The 18746-nt window shown below is 34.9% G+C and overlaps 1 protein-coding gene and 1 long non-coding RNA gene across 3 annotated transcripts in view; one reads left to right on the top strand and one right to left on the bottom strand.

The window, feature by feature from the left end:
• Window positions 1–205: 205 nt before the first annotated feature.
• LOC136823468 (bridge-like lipid transfer protein family member 1) overlaps window positions 206–18746 on the top strand; it is a 40322-nt gene continuing 21781 nt past the window's right edge. For both annotated transcript variants that reach the window (XM_067079662.1, XM_067079661.1), the window contains exons 1-26: window positions 206–494; window positions 1508–1586; window positions 2214–2302; window positions 2700–2769; window positions 3015–3067; window positions 3160–3214; window positions 3541–3613; window positions 3874–3960; window positions 4086–4189; window positions 4486–4565; window positions 4741–4855; window positions 5149–5305; window positions 5569–5766; window positions 5960–6077; window positions 6380–6532; window positions 6866–7437; window positions 7555–7755; window positions 8331–8465; window positions 8812–8988; window positions 9256–9498; window positions 9724–10378; window positions 10692–10902; window positions 11189–11468; window positions 13475–13641; window positions 13840–13956; window positions 16891–18451. In XM_067079662.1, the coding sequence (XP_066935763.1) occupies window positions 245–494; window positions 1508–1586; window positions 2214–2302; window positions 2700–2769; window positions 3015–3067; window positions 3160–3214; window positions 3541–3613; window positions 3874–3960; window positions 4086–4189; window positions 4486–4565; window positions 4741–4855; window positions 5149–5305; window positions 5569–5766; window positions 5960–6077; window positions 6380–6532; window positions 6866–7437; window positions 7555–7755; window positions 8331–8465; window positions 8812–8988; window positions 9256–9498; window positions 9724–10378; window positions 10692–10902; window positions 11189–11468; window positions 13475–13641; window positions 13840–13956; window positions 16891–18451 (6000 nt within the window). In that variant the 5' untranslated portion in view covers window positions 206–244. The remainder of the gene's footprint in view (window positions 495–1507; window positions 1587–2213; window positions 2303–2699; window positions 2770–3014; window positions 3068–3159; window positions 3215–3540; window positions 3614–3873; window positions 3961–4085; window positions 4190–4485; window positions 4566–4740; window positions 4856–5148; window positions 5306–5568; window positions 5767–5959; window positions 6078–6379; window positions 6533–6865; window positions 7438–7554; window positions 7756–8330; window positions 8466–8811; window positions 8989–9255; window positions 9499–9723; window positions 10379–10691; window positions 10903–11188; window positions 11469–13474; window positions 13642–13839; window positions 13957–16890; window positions 18452–18746) is intronic.
• Window positions 15145–16508, bottom strand: LOC136823469 (uncharacterized). Its single transcript, XR_010849035.1, has 3 exons — window positions 16463–16508; window positions 15909–16236; window positions 15145–15448 (listed from the first exon to the last, which is right to left on the bottom strand). It is a non-coding gene; the product is annotated as an uncharacterized lncRNA (long non-coding RNA).

The raw sequence follows: 18746 nt of genomic DNA, 5'->3' as shown, positions 1-18746 counted from the left end.
ACTTTTGCTTATCAGGATGTCATGTTGAATGGGAAAACACTCCAGCATCAAAACAATGATAAGAAAAAATTAGTGCACACTGACAGACACTCATTATAATTATGCATTAATGTATCATTGTTTTACTGCTGGAGTTTTTTAATTACTCAAAATGAGATCCTGTTTAGCTAAAGATCCTAAAAATTTCCTTACATCTAATAGAAACTTTATTCTTTTAGAAAATAGTGAAAATGTAGATAGAATTATGTCTACTGGAAATTACTCGTCAAACATCATACCAACCACAATACAGCCAAATGAGACAAATGGAAATAGCATAGTTAACGAATCATTTGATTTTAAAAATAATCCTGGTTTAGTGTTTGTCCTTGTGGCTTGTTGTCTTACTGGATTATGGCTTTACTTCATAACATTCTATAATTCAAGATTATTTGCCATTATCATCACAAAACTGTTACGTCGATTCTACTTGAAAGATGGCTGCTTATATATTGGTATGTTTGTTTATTCAAATACAATCCTAATCACTTTAAATATTTTCCCTTTTAAGGTATGTGTTCACCTTTCTTGACACATTCTCTTTAATTGATCATATCTTTAGAACAACAAATTTTTATATATCAAAAGTATATATTTTCTGAAAGCTAATAATATTCTCTTTCTAATGGTAAAAGTTCAGCTGAATTTAAAAAACTGGGCAGGATATAATTAAAATCTTAAGAATGTTAACCTTACCTACTTCAAAGAAGTTAAAGTCACCCATAGCTTTTGAATTTTGAAAAAATAATTTCGATACTATGTTCCCAATAGATTGAACTAAAAAAGTGTCTTGAGATTTTTTTTCGGATTGACTTTAACTCTTTAAATCCTAAATTCTGTAAAAATATTGATAAAAAAGTAAACTTAAATGTGATTTTTTCAGTTATCTGTAAATTGAGGAAAAGCAACTCGGTTAGAAATAAAATCCTAAGACACTTTTTAAGTTTGATCTTTTGGGAATCTCATAAAAAAAGAATGAAGTCGATATCTAAATACTATGGGTGACTTTAACTTCGTTAAAAGTAGTATGGTGTGGTAAAATTTCGTTTTTTTCTACATCAATTTGAAATTTATAACGAGATAATTGCTGTTTATTTGAGTAATCAGTGAAATGTGTCAAAAATATTACTATTCAATAGAGGTGAGAATAAACATCAGCTGAATTCTCTCTTTTGTCTTTGTTGTTTCCGAAAGAGACAATTATTTGAGTAAATAATCCATCATAAGACGAACTTTGTTTTGAAATTTAAATGGTTATATAACTCTGAATCAAAAAAAGATTTTAAGATCGCTATTTTACCAAAATGAAATCCAGTAACTTTTCTTCCACTTTGACTGAAAAAAAAATTTTGACAAAAAATCGGAAAAAAGGTGTACACATACCTTAAGAACAATCCCTTTTATTATTTCACATAATGATTATAATCCAATTAATGTTTTTATTATCTTCATTTTTGTTCATTTTAAGGTTCATTATCATTTTCAATATTATCTGGCAAGTTTATGTTTCGAGATGTCAAATATGTAACAAAGGACTTTAGCATACAGTAAGTGTATTGCGTTTTATAATTACTTAGAAGCTAACAATTTATCCATTTTAATAAGATGCAAAAATCATGCTTGCTATAAAGCCATGTGTCCACTCCGGATAATTTTCAATGGATCGGTTTGGATCGGAATATTTTGGAAAACCAATCTGGACAGTTTTACAATATCCACTTCAAATTTTCTGAACCAGATTCTTTCTGTTTACAATATTTATACAAAGAAAATTTAATTAGTTTAATCTTCTACAAATGTTCTATTGTTTGAAATCAATAGAACCGTTTCGATCCGGCACGGATCACAAAAAAAGGTGAAAAATCCAACTTTTTTTCTATCCGTTTGGACCAAAAACACGTGAACTGTTCACGTGAAACAAATATGAAGCAAATTGGTTGAATATAATTCCCAGAACAATAGAAACCGTTCCAAACCATACCGATCCGTTGAAAATTATCCGGAGTGGACATATGGCTTAGAGTGTGATGCTTTTCCCAACTCTTATATTTGATGCATGTTTTATCATATATCTTTTAAATAGTCACCTTTGCTTCTATTGTTCCAGGGATTTGTACTTTTAAATGTAGCCATCTTATATCTAAACTCACTTTGAAATCTTTGTCTTTTTTCAGAGTTGTTGATGGCCTTGCTATTTTGAAATGGTGGCTTGTTTTCAAAGAACCTGAAGCAAATTATTACAAAGAAGTTCTAAGAGATACAAGTATGCTCATTTTGTTCTAACATTTCTTAGTGTTTATACCTCTTCAAGAGGAGAAATACCTATTCTTTCTTTAAACAAACACTCCAACAACTTCGTTTCCACTAGACAGTTCAAGGATTTTGCTTAGTCTGTACGCTTTTTCTTGCATTACAAAATATATGTGTAAATGAACTAACTTTCTTTGTTACTAAAGACTTTTCAATAAACAAAGTCTATTGATACAAGCGAAATTTAAGAATGATAATGTAAAAATGATTATAGTTATATCAAAACATATGTTGAAAATCTCAGCATAAAAAATCTGGAAGAGAAGGAATTAATCTAGCTTGAAGCCAAGGAGAAGTTGACTTTTTCAAAACTCAAACTTACTGTACATGATGTATTTTGTTCATTTCAGAAAAACTTGAGATTGGCAAATGTAGACTTAATCTTCAATTGAATGGATTAGAGTTTCATTTATTCAACAGGTAACATTTTATTTTCTGTACACTTATCTAATTTGGTTTTAATTTTTACAAGTAAAGAAAAGATCCCTTAGAGAAATGGAATAATAAATAATACCACTATGATTCCCTTGAGAACGGGCCCAGTCCAAAACATGTATGGAAAAATCAAAATATAATAGCCGCATTGTCTTAGGTTTAAAACCAACACATTAACAAGCATCTCATCTTCACTGTTTTTAACTGGTCCAATTTTTTTTCTGTATCAGGTCAGACTTGTATAACAGGATAGAAGAAATATTAAAGTGTGAACGGTATGGAGGTAAGGCTATGATTCAATTTTAAAATCATTGATATACCTTGAAATATTTCTATGATTAATTATCTACATCACCTTGAATTTTATTCATTTAGATGCAAGAAAATCTGTTCAAAGTTTGGATGTTCTGAACGATGCCACTGTGAATCAGTAAGTTTCAGAAACTTGTTCTTTTCAAAGCATGTTTTGTCAAAAATATCAGATGAAAAATTACTCCTATTTCTAAAGTCTTGTAATTTCAAATTTTAAAACCTCCATTTTAACTACAAGCTCACATTAAATGTATGCAAATGTTGGTCTGAAGAGATTCAATTGAAATTGGAGAGTGGATCTTAATCATATATTTGTCCCTACCAAAAAAAATATCAATACGTTCCACATATAAGTGCTTAAGTAGTCTTAAGTAGTCCCTACCAAAAAAATATCACTATTTCCACATATAAGTGCTTAAGTAGTCATTTTTTCACATTAATTAGAACTACAGATACAGAAGATACATACAATGTTTGGAGAGATCTGTTTCCAGTCATTCGATGTGGTATACGCTCGGTAAGCTCGCACACTTTCTTCAATAAATTATCCTTCCTGGTCTTCGGCGTTATTACTCCTTTTTGTCATTTCACTGTTCATTGCCATTCAATTATTTTTTATGTTTTTCTTGTGTATTTGGTTTAGAATAACAGATTGTAGAGTTTTCTTTACTGCATATGACTTCATTAAATATCTTAAAAAAAACGAAAAGATTTCTAAGAAAAATTGTAATTTTTTCAGTATAGCAGTGTTTTCTAAAACCATTTCATTTTTTTCAGGGGAAATTGGCTATTGGCAACAGATTACTTGAAAACACTTTCTGGATTCATTTCAATACTGCAAATGCCACTTATTCAATGCCTGATGTATGAAACCTTGTTACAAATTTGTTACACTTCTAAAATAAGTAAATCTAGATAATCAATCGATTGTGGTGCTGCAATGTTGGAATCTATTTAGATCCTTGACTGTTGTATGTTTTTTTTTTAAGGCTCCATGTTCTTTGGATCATTTCACTCACTATATACACACCCAATGTTCTGACATACGAATGCTCTTATCCAAAAGCCCTGGATACAAAGGGAAAACTTCAGAGTAAGATTTTATACATCGTTCAATAGTGAACAAATTACAGTTTTCCTTGATTTTCAAGTCTTGGAAAGTATGAGATTAATTCCAGGGACATTTCATCTCATTAAGGGTACAAGTAACTACCACATAATAAAAAAGTAATTTACCTTTCAAAAAGAAATTTTTATACTTTATCAGAGTATTCATTACTTTAACTGGTGCTAACAACATTCCTAACCAACAGTAGCTGTTTACCCAGGGTAAAAGCTCACAAATCTATATTAATGAAATAAAATATTTTAATCTTGTCTTATTTTCAGTCCACCACGATGGAGAAACCAAGATTTCACTATTCTCCATTCTGGTGAAGCAAAAATCACTTATTATATGGATGCGGCAGGTATGATTTTTTGTAATCTTAGAAGCCTATTCATATTTAAACTTTTTTATATGAAAATCAGAGATTTAAAACCTCAAGGAAAGGAAACAAACAAACATTTTTAAAGTTTAAAAGTTTTTTCTATTTTCTATTTTCTATTGTTCTATTATTTTTTTATCTTTCTTTCTATATACAGGATTGTTTCCAGTGGAAATAGATGAAGAACCAGAATCCGATCCTCAATGGGGAATTGGCATTGTTTTTACAAAGCGAGCTGAGATCAATTATGGACCTTGGGCTGATCTTCAAAGGTGAATTTTCAACATTCCAAGATATACGATTCTATTAAATTGAACAAAATTGAAGGAAAATACTCAGCCCAAATTCTAGAAAAGCAGGACAGCATCCGCTAGAAACAGAAGAGGGCACCATTCTGCTACTTTTTCATGAAATAGGCTGTTTTTGCCATAATTTTTCATAATTCAGGATGGTAAAACGTCCGATCACTAGACGCTAAAAAAGGCATGAAAGGCATGATACTTCAGGATATTTTTGTTCGCAAAAAGAATACCTTATGACAACCAGTCTTGTTTTGATTCAACAGGGATGCTCTACAGAAATACTTCTTACCAAATGACTTTCAAGAATTACCAGTAACAAAGCCGTTAGAAGCTGAACAAAGACGTCTTCATACAGGGTTGGATGTAAACATAGAATTTCAAGAAGGTGCTTCGATTGAAATATTGTTTACAAGGAATGAGGTGGGTTTCACTATCTAATTTGAAATCTCTATTCTTCAACCAAGTGGGATTGAATTTTTTTAGGAGAAAAAAGCACTCTGGTTTAACTACGTAAAAGTTCTGGTGTCATGATCTTTGCGAAGAATGAAAGTCTTAAAGCTGTTTTGAAAGTCTTATTGTTTCTGGTTATACACCAACAAATTTGAAAATGCACCGTCTTTCTTTATGGAACAATAATTTATACTATTTTTTGTACGAAATTCAATTTTTATTTCTATTTCAAGGAAACCGTTGCGATTCATATTGTTTGTGGTGATCAAAACAAAGGTGGTGAAAAGCCAAAGCCTTCTGTTATTCATTATCATCAACCATGGATGGTTAATGAATATGGCTATATGACCAATATTTTTGTCCAACTTCAAGAAGTTGAAGCAACCACCAGCTTAAAGTTTCGAAAATTCCTAGAAAGTGATACGATTGAGGTACCTTAGTTTTCTTCCTGTCTGTAATTTCAATAATTTACCCTTTTAAGAGACAGGTCTTTCCTTGACTTTTGTTTACTGTATTCCCAGTATCAGCACCTTTCTTGAAAATTTAAAACGGTATCCAACAGATTTTTTTAACATTTCAATGTAACACTCGAATTCGAATTCCACATTTTCTTTCTGTTTATAGGTTGAGATCAACATGGCGATTCCTCGTATGTGGAATCATTTTCAACATTGGACTTGTGAACTTTGTTTTGTCAAAGCAACAATGTATTTTGTATGGGAGCATGTTGACTATATGACTGGTAAGTTTTTTACAAGTCGTCAGTTGTATAATTAACGACCACACTCTCTGAATTTTGCTGATTCATTTTATTATAAACTCAAAAGGTCAAAGTGACATCCCGAGTTAGCTACAATGGACTCTTGCCAATGTGATGGAGAGTGAGAGTTACTTTATAATTTACGAATTATAGAAAGATTTAAAGAATGATAGAAAATCCATTGTAGTATAAAGATGGAAAATCTGACGAATTAAACAGTAAGTCTGAGTTTTCTTCAAACTTTTACGAAAGTTTCTTACGATTCTTCTTACATTCTGTTTCAGATCTGATAAACGAGTGGTCAGTGACAACACCTCCAGACATTGCAAGTTTCGTACCCTATGAATGGGAGTTCAATTTCTATTTCCGTGATTTCGAGTTGATCCTTCTGGTCAATCAATTCAATTGGGTGGACTGCACCAATGAAGATGAAAACAGTAAGATGATTCTTTTGAAAATGAACTCCTAAATCTATGCCACGAAACTCTTTACGAAAAAGCATTACAAAATGCAGAGTTTGGGTCACCCTTCTCCTACCCCAGTATAATCTGTGCTTGTGTTATAACTTCGTGAAAAGGTTTTATAGGAAAGTGACTTTTTCTTTGAATTCTTAGACACTCATACCACAAAGATTGAATAAATGGACCCTCTTCCGCTAGCCACTACTTGACTTTGCAGGCACATGGTTTGTGTAGTGAAAAACGTAATAATGGAATTCTGTCATATCAATATTCACAATAATGATTAATCTACTGTCTGTTATTTCTCAGGTGAACTTGCTTTGTGTGGAGAAAATCTAGACATCAATTTTGTGCTGCCCTTCACACATTACCAACCAGAAAAATCTGAAATGAAATTCTTCTTTCGTGGTGAAACCATTATGTTGAGAACATTTATTCCAGAATCGAACACTATTCGTCGTAGTGTAATATCCCTTGCTAAGAACAGTGACCGACATATGTATCCTAAAGCATCTGCCAAGCAACAAAACACTGCAGAATTCGACCAGCCTGATAGTCTGGATATGTATGATGAGGTTGACAGTGGAGTTAGCCTTGAGGATCAATTGAGTAAGGGATGGCGCAGACGGACAGCTGGAAGCAATGTTTGGATCGATGTTTGGTCAGTCCCAGTCATCATCCTCAATCTGTTTTATAAGTATTATCCCATGGTTTCGCAGGATGAAACAACAACCAGAATCAACGAACAATGCGGCATCAAGAATGATGCGAAGGAACCACTGGGTTTGTCGCCAGATCAATTCACAATAGAGCTTGAAGCAGGACCTTCAGCTATCAGAGTTTTGGGATATTTCTGGAGACAGTTTTTCTTAGGTTTCAAGGTAATTGATTTTTGGAAATTTGATTTCCAATCCCTGATTCTATAGAAGCTTAGATTATAATCTTTAATCTTTTGTGCTTGTCATGTAACTGGTAGAATCGTTTTGTATGTTTATTAGGGCAATTATTTTGGACTTTTCCAAGAGATGAACGAATTCAATACAAACCGAGAGATTATTCTTTCCACCACAACCTCAAGTTTTTCAAATGTTAACAAAGAACCATCAACAACTGATGTGACCAAAGATATGAGACATTACCGACCACTGGAAGTGAACCTTACCATCGTTCTGCTTGACTTGCAAGCTGAGCTAAGCATGGTATGTTAAAAGTTTTGTTTTTGAATAAGAGTGATATCGTTTGCTTACTCATAAAAGCTTTTCACATTTAATTGACGCGGATGTGGAGCAAGATTGACTAGAAAGAGGAAAAGAAAAACTATTTTTGTTTATTCAGCACAATATAACAATAGGGAGATATCGTCCTGAATGAGATGATGTCGATTCCAATTTTTGTTCTCTGAGATGTAAAGATTAAGCTAAGGAGATTAGATATCAACATTCCGATAGCATTCTTCCCGAGTGTCATTTCTTCTTCCTGGAATTCACCAACGATTCTCCACTTGTTGCTGTTGCATTTAGAGGAGAGGCATCAAGTACAATCTGTTAAGTCTTTTGAGTGACTCTGATAATAAGCAGATGCTATGGTTTTAAAGTATAACTGGGAACGTTAATACTAGATTGAGTAAAGAAAGCGAGTTTTAAGTTAATTTCATACTCAAAGTTTCATGCCATCCAGGATGGTGATCTTAAGTGAAAAACGTTAATAATTAGAAAGCTTTTCGATCCGCGTGAAACATTTAAACGGATTGAATTTTTAATATTTTACATACTAGCACACCAGCCCTGACGTTTCATCTCCACAAGCGTACGCTGATCGACTGACGTTCGAAATGCACAAGACGTACCAAGAAACAAGACTTCAATTGATCGTGTCGCCCGTAACCGTCATCGTCCAGGACCAATTGAAGGTCAGTAGTCCGATATGCTCAAACTTTCTCTATCAGTTTCAGATAATGAAATCATTGATCCTGTATTTATTTTTTGTAGATCACCGAAATATTTTGGAATCTATTTTGTATTGTTGCCCATAATTGACTTGTTCTAGATTCTAATACCATTTTCATTGTCCCATCCTTTCAATATTTTCTTGATAACCTGCAAGTTTTTTGAGTGGTCCTCATTCGAATGGTCATGAAATCCGGAAACACCCAAAGTAAATTTAAAATTAGTGGTAAACACCCAGTCTTTTTTCGGCGTTTCCGTATGAAATAATCATTATGAATATCAAAAATCTGTAAATCTCCTTTCCAATAGAAAGCAAACGATAGTTCTCATCTCACAAGAGGTTTCCTTACATTGACGGGAGTGCAATTCCGTGGTCATGCAATGTTTTCGGATAAAGATCTTCCTCTGGGGCAGGATACTATTGAATATGCATGGTTGGTTGAAGTCCAGCTTGGTCATTTGAAAGGAAAAATGACCCCGTCACAGGTACAATGAAGCCATATTTTACTATTTACATACATTATATATAATATCATAATCACATTATTGATATGGTTAGTGAGTTTTGAGAATTTTCCCTGAACGACTAGCCTTCCGGACTGTTGACTAATTGTTTTAACTAATAGTTGTTTCTTTGGAGTATGATCAGAGCCAACAACAAAATATAATATTTATGTTTTCACCAGTTTGGGGTTGAAAACTTTTATGATAATTTCATTTTTTTCATTTTAACTAAAAATTTGGTATCTTCAGCTTCAAATGCTGACATTGTGGGCGGATACTTTCTTATTGCACGTCACAGACGAAGAAAATGATATCTTGAATCCTGACCCTGTCACCAAATGTCATCACATGCTTCACCAAGAAGATTGCCAGCAGTCGAAAGATGGTGAACTATGTCCAGAAGAAGAGAGTGTCAAATATAAGATGGTTCGATTCTCTTTGGAATCTCTCAATTTCTTTTTAGTCGAAGCAGAATGCGCTTGTAACATACAGGTATATCATATATAATGTTTTCGTCACCCACAGTCCATTTTGGTCAAACTTTCAAACGTTTTCCATGCTCGAATAATGTTATTTCATTTGTTACGGAGACTCAATTTATTCTTTTCTTCAATTTTCGGAAAGAGTAGAGCTGTTTTGCGCCAAAATCCTATAGAAATGCTATCAAATTTCGTTTTTACAAAGATTCAAATGAAAACTTTTTAAACACACCTATAGGCGTCACCTGTCCGTTTTGCATCTTGCAATTCGAAGAGTGATAGAATCAACGATGGTGGTAGTTTGTTTATCAACGAGATTTTCATACGACAATTCGTTCAACAACTCAACATGAATTACGTTGAAACAGTCAAACCCTCGTACGCTCCAAGTCATTCTAACAACTGGGTGGAGGTCGGTGTAGTCGGTTTGGGCCCTATCACGGTCGATATACAGGAGAGTTCGATCGATAAAACATCGTGCCATCAACAAATCAAATTCCTGACGTTTCATGACCGCTGTACTAAGCGTTTGTGGTTTATATGGAACGTAGAAGAGCTCCGCGGCAAGTTAGCCGTCGACCGTTGCAAACGTAAAATCTGTGGTTGCGTTGGCGGTTGTAATTTCTTCGGTAAAAATGCTAACGGTGTACGATTCTTCACAAATCAGAATTTAGACGCATCAAGTGGTGCTTACAATCGGTACGGTAGTGAAAGCCTCTGGGGTGGAGGACACTCCGAAATGGGAAGCAACGTCAAAGAACATTTACTCCGTCGCAGTGGCTATTTGTCAACCAGTACAAGCGTGGTTGGGAGCGCTGGCAAACTTTCTGCCAATAACATCCAACAAAGTCGCGGAACGAGCTTTAGTAGCAAAATCTATGGGTCTGGAATAGGTTGGTACCATTTTCCAATCGAAGCATTTCGTTCTATTTTTTTAATTGCTTAGTTTTTATCATCGTGTACTTTTTCTAAAATTGGTTGTTCTTCTTCGTACTTATCACACTGGACACTTTCTTTCAACCTCCGTGCATCTTGAATATCTCTATATCTCGAGCAAAGGTTTTTATACATCAAGTATTTGTTGGGCTTTGGGTGTTATTCTTATCCTGGGATATCTTTTTTTCGAACTTAAATTTCAAGATTAAAGTCCATGATAATGGACAATCATACATCTATTGAAAGAGATTTATTTTTCTCTTTGGACAGATTCTGTTGACCAGAGCGGCAGATCGTTGAGTTACATTGGACAAATTCGAAGAGATTCATCAGTGCGAGACACAGATTCCAAGTTGGGTTTTGGCCGGTCACGTTCAATCATGGATACAGATTCAATGCCCATGAATGAAATGAACTCCGCTGGTAGCGAAAGCACTTTTTATTCGTGCAACTCGGAACAAGAACTCGAAATCAAATCAAGGTTTGAAAATTTGATGTATCTCTACTGTTTAGGGAATTTGCTTTCTAAGAAAAAACAACATGTGTCAATCTTTAGATTTATAATTAGCTAGTGAATATTTATGCGCCTTCACTTGGCAATAATCTTGAACATTTTGTGTTTGTGCAATTTAGTTTCGACTTTTTCATTGAAGCATAAATTGCAGATTTTTGAAACATTGTTGTATGATTTCGCTTTGGAAAACATTTCAACAATTGAAAAATAGGGACAACATCTTTTGACTGATTTCCTTTTTTTTTACTTTCAGGAGGAGTGGGAAAACAGCCTCTCAAACTTCGTTGAAATCGGATGGCTCCACAGAATCGTATGTTTCAGCTGTCAGCTCATCTGGAGATCTATTGGAAGAAGACAACGCTGGTGATTTTGTAGACGCTCCAATGGTAGATTCCATTTATCTTGATCCGTTGGTGCAACCAGGGTTGTTGTCCGCCTATACAAGTTACATGCAGCCAGTTAAATGCATCAATTGGAGACAAAGTATTCCTAATGGCTTGAAAAAGAAATTCAGCTTACTAAAAAATCTAAAGGTACTTTGTTCGTTTTCGTTTTCTCTCTTATGATTGCAAAACATTGGTCTTTGCTGAAATCCTACTAGTTAATTCGCTACTCTGAGGTCGTTGCTACACGTTTTTTTTTATAGAAAAACAAACTATATAATACATAAGGCTCCGGTGGTCAAAATTTTAAGAACATGTTAAGAACATTTTTAGGTTTTACATACTCTAAAACACCTGATTTCTTAGGAAAATGGACAAAAATACTTAAAACATGGTGAAAATTAAAACCCCCGAAAAGTTAAAGACATCAGATTGCTTTAAAACTTTTGGATGTTCTTATAAAAAACATGTATTCCCGTGATAAGTCTTTTTCGATTGTATGAATTTCCTATTTTTTACGATTATCTAATTATGACGCATATAAATTTTTGGACCTACCTAAGGTAGTCCTTTAAATTAACCCTTGTCCGTTCGTTCGTCCGTTCGTTCGTCTGTTGCCAGCTTTTCTCGGGATTGGCTCATTAGTTTTTTCTAATTTTTTGCACAATGATGCAAAATGGCAATGCCCAAAATGTGACGGAGCCCGATTTTCGAAAAAAAAATTTTTTCCGGCCGAAAATGGCGGAAATATGCCGGAAAAACTGGTTTTTCGGCATTTTCTCGAGATTTCATCATTTGTTTTTTCTGATTTTTTGCTCAAAGATGCGTATTAACAATGCTCAAAACATGGCCTAGTCCGATTTTTGAGAAAAAATTTTTTCCGGCCGAAAATGCCGGAAATATGCCGGAAATCGCCGTTTTTCTGGATTTTCATTGGACTTTTCCATATAATTGGTTGTTTTTTCATTCAAAAAGATTATTAATAGCAATACCCACCATCAAGCATGTTTCAATATTCATTAAAATTGATTTTTGAAGCCGGAACTTTCTAAAAATTGCCGGAACAGCCGATTTTCGCCGGAAAAACGGTATTTCTTGAATTTCTTGAGCTGTACTTTATATTTTTTCATGAAATTTTGCACACTGATGCAAAATGTCAATACCTAATTGTGACGAATCCTGGTTTCGAAAAAATTCATTTCCGGCTGAAAATGCCGGAAATATGCCGGAAAAACTGTTTTTTTGGCATTTTCTCGAGATTTTATCATTAGTTTTTTCTGATTTTTTGCTCAAAGATGCGTATTAAGAATGCTCAAAACATGGCTGAGTCCGATTTTTAAGAAAAATTTTTTTCCGGCGGAAAATGCCTTAAATATGCCGGAAATCGCGGTTTTTCTAGATTTTCATTGGACTTTTCCATATAATTTGTTGTTTTTTCATTCAAAAAGATTATTAATAGCAATACCCACCATCAAGCATGTTTCAATATTCATTAAAATTGATTTTTGAAGCCGGAACTTTCTAAAAATCGCCGGAACAGCCGATTTTCGCCGGAAAGACAGTATTTCTTGAATTTCTCGAGCTGTACTTTATATATTTTTATGAAATTTTGCACACTGATGCAATATGACAATACCTAAAATGTGACGGAGCCCGATTTTCGAAAAACATTTGTTTCCGGGCCGAAAATGCCGGAAATATGCCGGAAAAAGCGTTTTTTTTTGACTTTTTCTCGAATTTTCATTTTTAGTTTTTTCTGATTTTTTGCAGAAAGATGCGTTCGCAATGCTCAAAAAATGGCCGAGTTCGATTTTTGAAAAAAAAAATTTTTCCGGTTGCCGGAAATCGCCGTTTTTGCAGATTTTCATTGGATTTTTTCCTTGTATTTCTATGTTTTTCACACAAAAACATTATTGATAACATTGCTCACCATCAAGCATGATTCAATTGTCAATAAAACTGATTTTTGCGACAAGAACTTCCTATTTATTTTTTCCCTAGCATTTTATTGTGTTGTGTATTTTCGCTAAATGCTATATTTTCTGACTGATTTTTTTCATTTTTCTTTTCGCATTGCTATCAATGCTAACTAACTTTCATCATCAGGTAGGTCCATTCAGCATGTTGCTTGTTGTTACTTACTGTATTTTCCGCAGGTCATTATTCCTCCTGGACATCGAAGCTCATCTCCAAGTCTACCAAACTTCAATCCGAGTCTCCAAGGAAAGCTGCCCTTTAGTATCCAAAAGACTTCTGTCGAAGACTCTAACAAGAAATCCAACAATAGTCAATTCAATGAACCAGAGTCGCACGTTCTTAACAAGTAAGTCCATTGAAATTAATTCAAAAGTCAAAGTTGGTTGAATCTTTGAACTGTAAATGAAAGAAAGTCAAAAAGACATTACATTGTTGAAATTGAGTGGATTGTTGTATATAATTCTAATTATTCGAATTAATGTCTTTCTGCAATCTTATTATTCGGCGACGCCGCAACATAACTGCGGGTTGTTTTTGTTTTTAGGAGTGAAACAAGTAGTAGCCAACATCACAACGAAGACAAGAAGTCAGCAATCACCATGAAATTTCACCAAGAAGTCTCCCTCATTGTCACTCCTTTATTGATGGATGTCACAGAAAGGTATATTCGTAGTGTAAATGTTTTCTACGGACACACAGCTTCTTTTGCCAGGAGTGGTAAATCTAAGATATTAGAAAAGAATTATTTTAAAAGTTTGCCACTAACCACTATCAAAAACCGGGATGGGAAACCGGTAAAAATATTATGTAATGAATATCATGAATAGTCCAGATATCACTCTTCTTGGTCAGTGAGATACTATTATAGCGGGTCGTCCCTCAATCGACGGACTTGTTCATCGTTCGAGGGACGGTCAGAATTTAGCGTCGATTGCCATAATGATTTTTGAATTGATCGACGAAACTACTTTATCATAAAACTTTAAAGTTTGCTTCGAGCGTAAATTGTAATCCCGATTGCAAGTCACCAATGTCAATGTATTGAAAACCGACCCTCGATCAGGCGAGTGCGTATTAGAGTGTTCCACGGTTATTCTTATGAACACGTTTTACATAGTGTTTTTGGGTGAAAACACAGTGAATTTCAAGTTATGCTCCAACTTTCTAACTAGCAAGTAGCTTTCGCTATGATGCCCCCGATGACAGGCATTTGACAGTGATTGATCGAAATTCAGAAAAGGCGAAATGCCGTGTTTATTTTTTTCAGAAATACAGTGATATTGCAAAGTATTCAATTTTTCTCAGCCATAGCTTGCACTAAACATGCCCCCTTTAATAAATACCTTATAAAGCTTGAATTAAAAAGCTTTTCATGTTTTATAGGCAGGGTCTTGGAATAATCTTCAGGAAGTATTTAGAATGACTTTCTTCTCAAAAGCATTTTCTTTGAAACAACAATAACAAAAATAAAAATAACAAACATATTAAAACATGAATTTATAATTTCCAAGAGTATATTTTGACAATGATATAATTTTCAGCTAAGTTGTTGTCTATATTGTAATTTGAACATTCCAAAACCAAAATGATTCAAAATACAACCAAACAACAGGAACATAACATGAAATATCCTTCAGGAATTTCTCCAACAAAAGGAGTGTTAATGTCAAGTTTGTGTATAATACTGTCAACTGCTCTAAAATGGGATTACTTGAGATAACATGGGACATACTGCTTTCTGGTCAGTTTTTTCTCTATCGTCACATCCTCTTCAACAACAAACAGATCCATGTTTCTTGGACAGTACAAAAAAGATGATTCTGTGGAGGTTCGGTTAAAATGGTTGCTGTTTTGGTGTTCCAATGCACAAACATTGCACAGCTCCATTAAAAACGCAGACAATTTATTCCAATTCTTGTTCAACATTTTGAAGTCAAAACTCTCTTTTCATTAAAATGTTATGTTAAAATGAAGTTTGATGATTGGTTGAACAACTGCTATCTTTGTGCAGCGATTCAGACCTTGTAAAAACATATAATGTCAATCTGGCTTTAAAGCAGTTGACGGTACATCCAACGTGTAAAACTACTTTAATGGTTAATATGGTATTTGTCATGGTGAATGAACGAAGGCTGGAAGGCAAAACCATAAAGCTGAAATAGGAATAGAGAAGAAGAAACTGTCAATAGATAATTTGTAATAAATATCCAGGTGATGTCAATCAGACTGTTTGATTACCGTGAAAAAAGGTAATCACTGGAGGGAAACTGGTATCGCCTCCAAATAGTAGAGCTTTCTGGTAATAAAATTGTAAAAATTCAAAAGTCAAAAACATTTAGCTTAGACAAAGTGCAGACCAAGAAAGGTCTACAGTTTGAAGGCAATGTAAAGTTTCCCTCAAATGATGCAAATTACCCTTTTTCACGGGTACCAATCTAATCTAACACTAACATTTTATCAAACGATAGATTACCGCAACCAAATCGAACAGTCACGAAACTAAAAGATTCTGGTAAAGTTGAATTATGTTCGAACGACCCTGCCGATTCCCCGGACTCCAGGGATTTTCTTGTTGCGTGTCCGAGGATTTTAACATTACTTTTTGAGACTTACCCCGGACTGAACGCGTGGTCTGCGAGACGTACTTAAACAATTGGGCGATCACACATGGGCGTCAATTTCGCCATCCCTATTCTGCCTGCTTTCATGCGAACTTAGTCGACCGTGCGTTAACTCGTGACAACACGTTCACTTATCCAGCCGCGTGGTTCACTTATCTGGTAGCGCAATTTGTTTGTCTGGGGATAGAAATATTTCTTTCGTTCGACAGGGTCGTCTTCGATCAGGTTCAGTAACCAAACACCTATAGTTTGATTCTGTTTGATAAAATTTGATAGTTCAATTACGAAAATTTGGATCAATTGAATTCAATTGACATCGCCTGGAGATAAATAGAAGGTTCGTTAATGGTGGTATGCAAAGTTTTTTCCAATTTCTGATAATAATTACCCAAAAGTAACAGTAAAGAAACTGATGATGCCTGATTATACAACAAGGATACAAAGCAAAAAGAAATTCTTTAAAATAATTTTCAATCATACATCCTATCTGAAACATTACTTTTCCTATCTGAAACATTACTTTTGATAAAATAGTATTATACTTACTATCAAAGTTGCAGAACAGTCTATGGGATTATACCTTCTACTTTCTGAAACCAACTGGTCCTAAGTTGCTTCGTTGCTTTATGTTGTATTCCAAGCTATGACTTTGGAGCGCTAAAGACGCTAAATTTCTGTTCACGCAGTGTTGTTGTATTCCAAGCTATGACTTTGGAGCGCCAAAAACGCAAAATATATGTTTGCGCGGTCGAGCTAGCTTAAAAGCTCACCACACGGCAATCTTTTAGATGCGGTCACTAGGTTACATCGTCCCGTTTTTTTTTCTTGAACAATTTTTCTCCAGCTCGATCCCCAGCACGGCCTCGTGAAGCAACATAGGCTCCCTTCGGGAGCAATTACATAGTCTCGATACCATTACCAATATGAAGATTTGATGAATAATAAAACACTATGTTTTCATGTTTCACTTCTAGATTCGTGACGTCACTATCACCTTTATCGAAGTCGCGACATTTGTGTCACCTCTTGGATGCCATTCACAGCAAATGCATTGAGAAATCCAAACAAAAGTTCAAAGAACAAACTCTCTTCGAGATCATCACGTACCAGTCAAAAGAACAAGTTGAAAAAGAACTATCAACAAAAACGCACAATGAGAAACTTGCCATTGATATTCTCTTACCTGAACTCAAACTCTTATTCTTTCAAATCTCAGGCGAACGCTACACACCATCCGAACAGTCGTCTCTGTCCGCAAAATGTGGAAGCGAATATTCGTACGATTTTGATGTCCGAAATTCAGATTCTTCTCTTTTTGCAGCTGTGTTGACAAACCTGAAACTGAAAGCTTTCTTAAAGAATGATGATCCGGCCATGTTTCACTGCGCATCGAGGATCTGTCAGAAGTTGAACGATTTAAATGGTCCAGTTATTACCTCAGATATTATAGAGACACTAAAGAAAAGAAGCATATCCGATTATACGATTTTCTCTGGTGATTTACAATCGTTAAAAATGCAGCTATTGCATCTGGAAGGTCCTTCGGATAAAGAATCTAAATTCACATCTATTGCTAGAGAGAAGACTCGAATTGACTTTTTGGTAAGGAAGGGAGGGAATCTGTACGGTGATAATGTTTCAGTTGTTGACTCACCAAAACTAGATGAGTTTGGTGAGATCATCTTTGAAGCTGGTATGAATGAGATCACTTTATCAGGCTCTTTGAGGACCGAACTCAATAGTGAGTGTTTTGAAGAAGAGAAAAAGGAAGAAACAATGAAAGCGAGCCACACGCAAGAAAAAATAAACATTACACGAGAAAACAGTGTCAACAACAGGAAACAGTCAACGTCACAACAACCAAAAGAAACAGTACTAAATCTTGAGGATCCCCCTCAACCATCAATAGATGATCAGGATGAAAATGTCTTTTTTGAGGAAATAGACGAGAAAGATGCCATTCAATTGCGAATGTTGAAAAAGAAAACTCCTTACGAACCATTGGGAAGTGACTCTACCATCAGTTCAGCTGCAAGTAGTTTTGCACAGAAATCCACCAGTACAAGGAAAGGATATGTAGCATTGGATATTGATCCTGGGGAAGCTGGAGATGTCTCTGATTTAGATGATGACGAGACTCCATCCAGTCTCTTCTCTGGGTCCGACCACACACGTGGGAGTCGCAGATCAAGCACTTTTAACAAGGAGAGCCGGAACCAAGAATCAAAGAAGGACCTCAATGCAACCACTAAGAACCCGATCATCAAGAAAACAGCTACGGGCGGTTTGAATGTCGCCAAAGTGTGGATCAACCTTGCGGCGCCAACACATCTTCAATCCTACCAAACTGACACAGAGCAAGATGTGAATCTGGTGATGGTGTTGGTCCCTGCAGCCAGTTGTTGGATCCCCTCCACTGTAGAATGCATCAAAGCTTTTGAGATGTTGGCTACCCAAAGAGTACATTGGAATTACACTGTGCTGTCTGCATTGATGGGCCAAGGCTTGCCAGAGAGCGGAAAACTATTGAAAAAGGTAAGAAGAACTGTTTTTTTGCTAAAATCAAAACTGAAATTTATATATAATACGATGAATAATTTCTTCTGTTTTACGGTTTGTTGATTGTCCTTTCCCGACAAAACTAAAGTTAATATCCTACAAAACCAGCTTTTTTCAAGGTATGCCTTGAAAGTATTGTTTTCATTTTATAAGTTTATGTACTACCCTTTTGAGGACGGTGAAGTGACGGGAAATATTTGAAACAACCCGCAGCTCTGACCAACAAAATCGAGGACAATATAAAAGTGCCGACTTACCGTCTTCCTCAGTC

The sequence above is a fragment of the Clytia hemisphaerica genome, unplaced genomic scaffold, assembly GCF_902728285.1.
Source record: "Clytia hemisphaerica strain Z4C2 unplaced genomic scaffold, Clytia hemisphaerica genome assembly, whole genome shotgun sequence".
NCBI classification, from domain to species: domain Eukaryota; kingdom Metazoa; phylum Cnidaria; class Hydrozoa; order Leptothecata; family Clytiidae; genus Clytia; species Clytia hemisphaerica.
The sequence above is the reverse complement of the archived record's forward strand: the minus strand, read 5'-3'. Positions and strand labels throughout refer to the sequence as shown.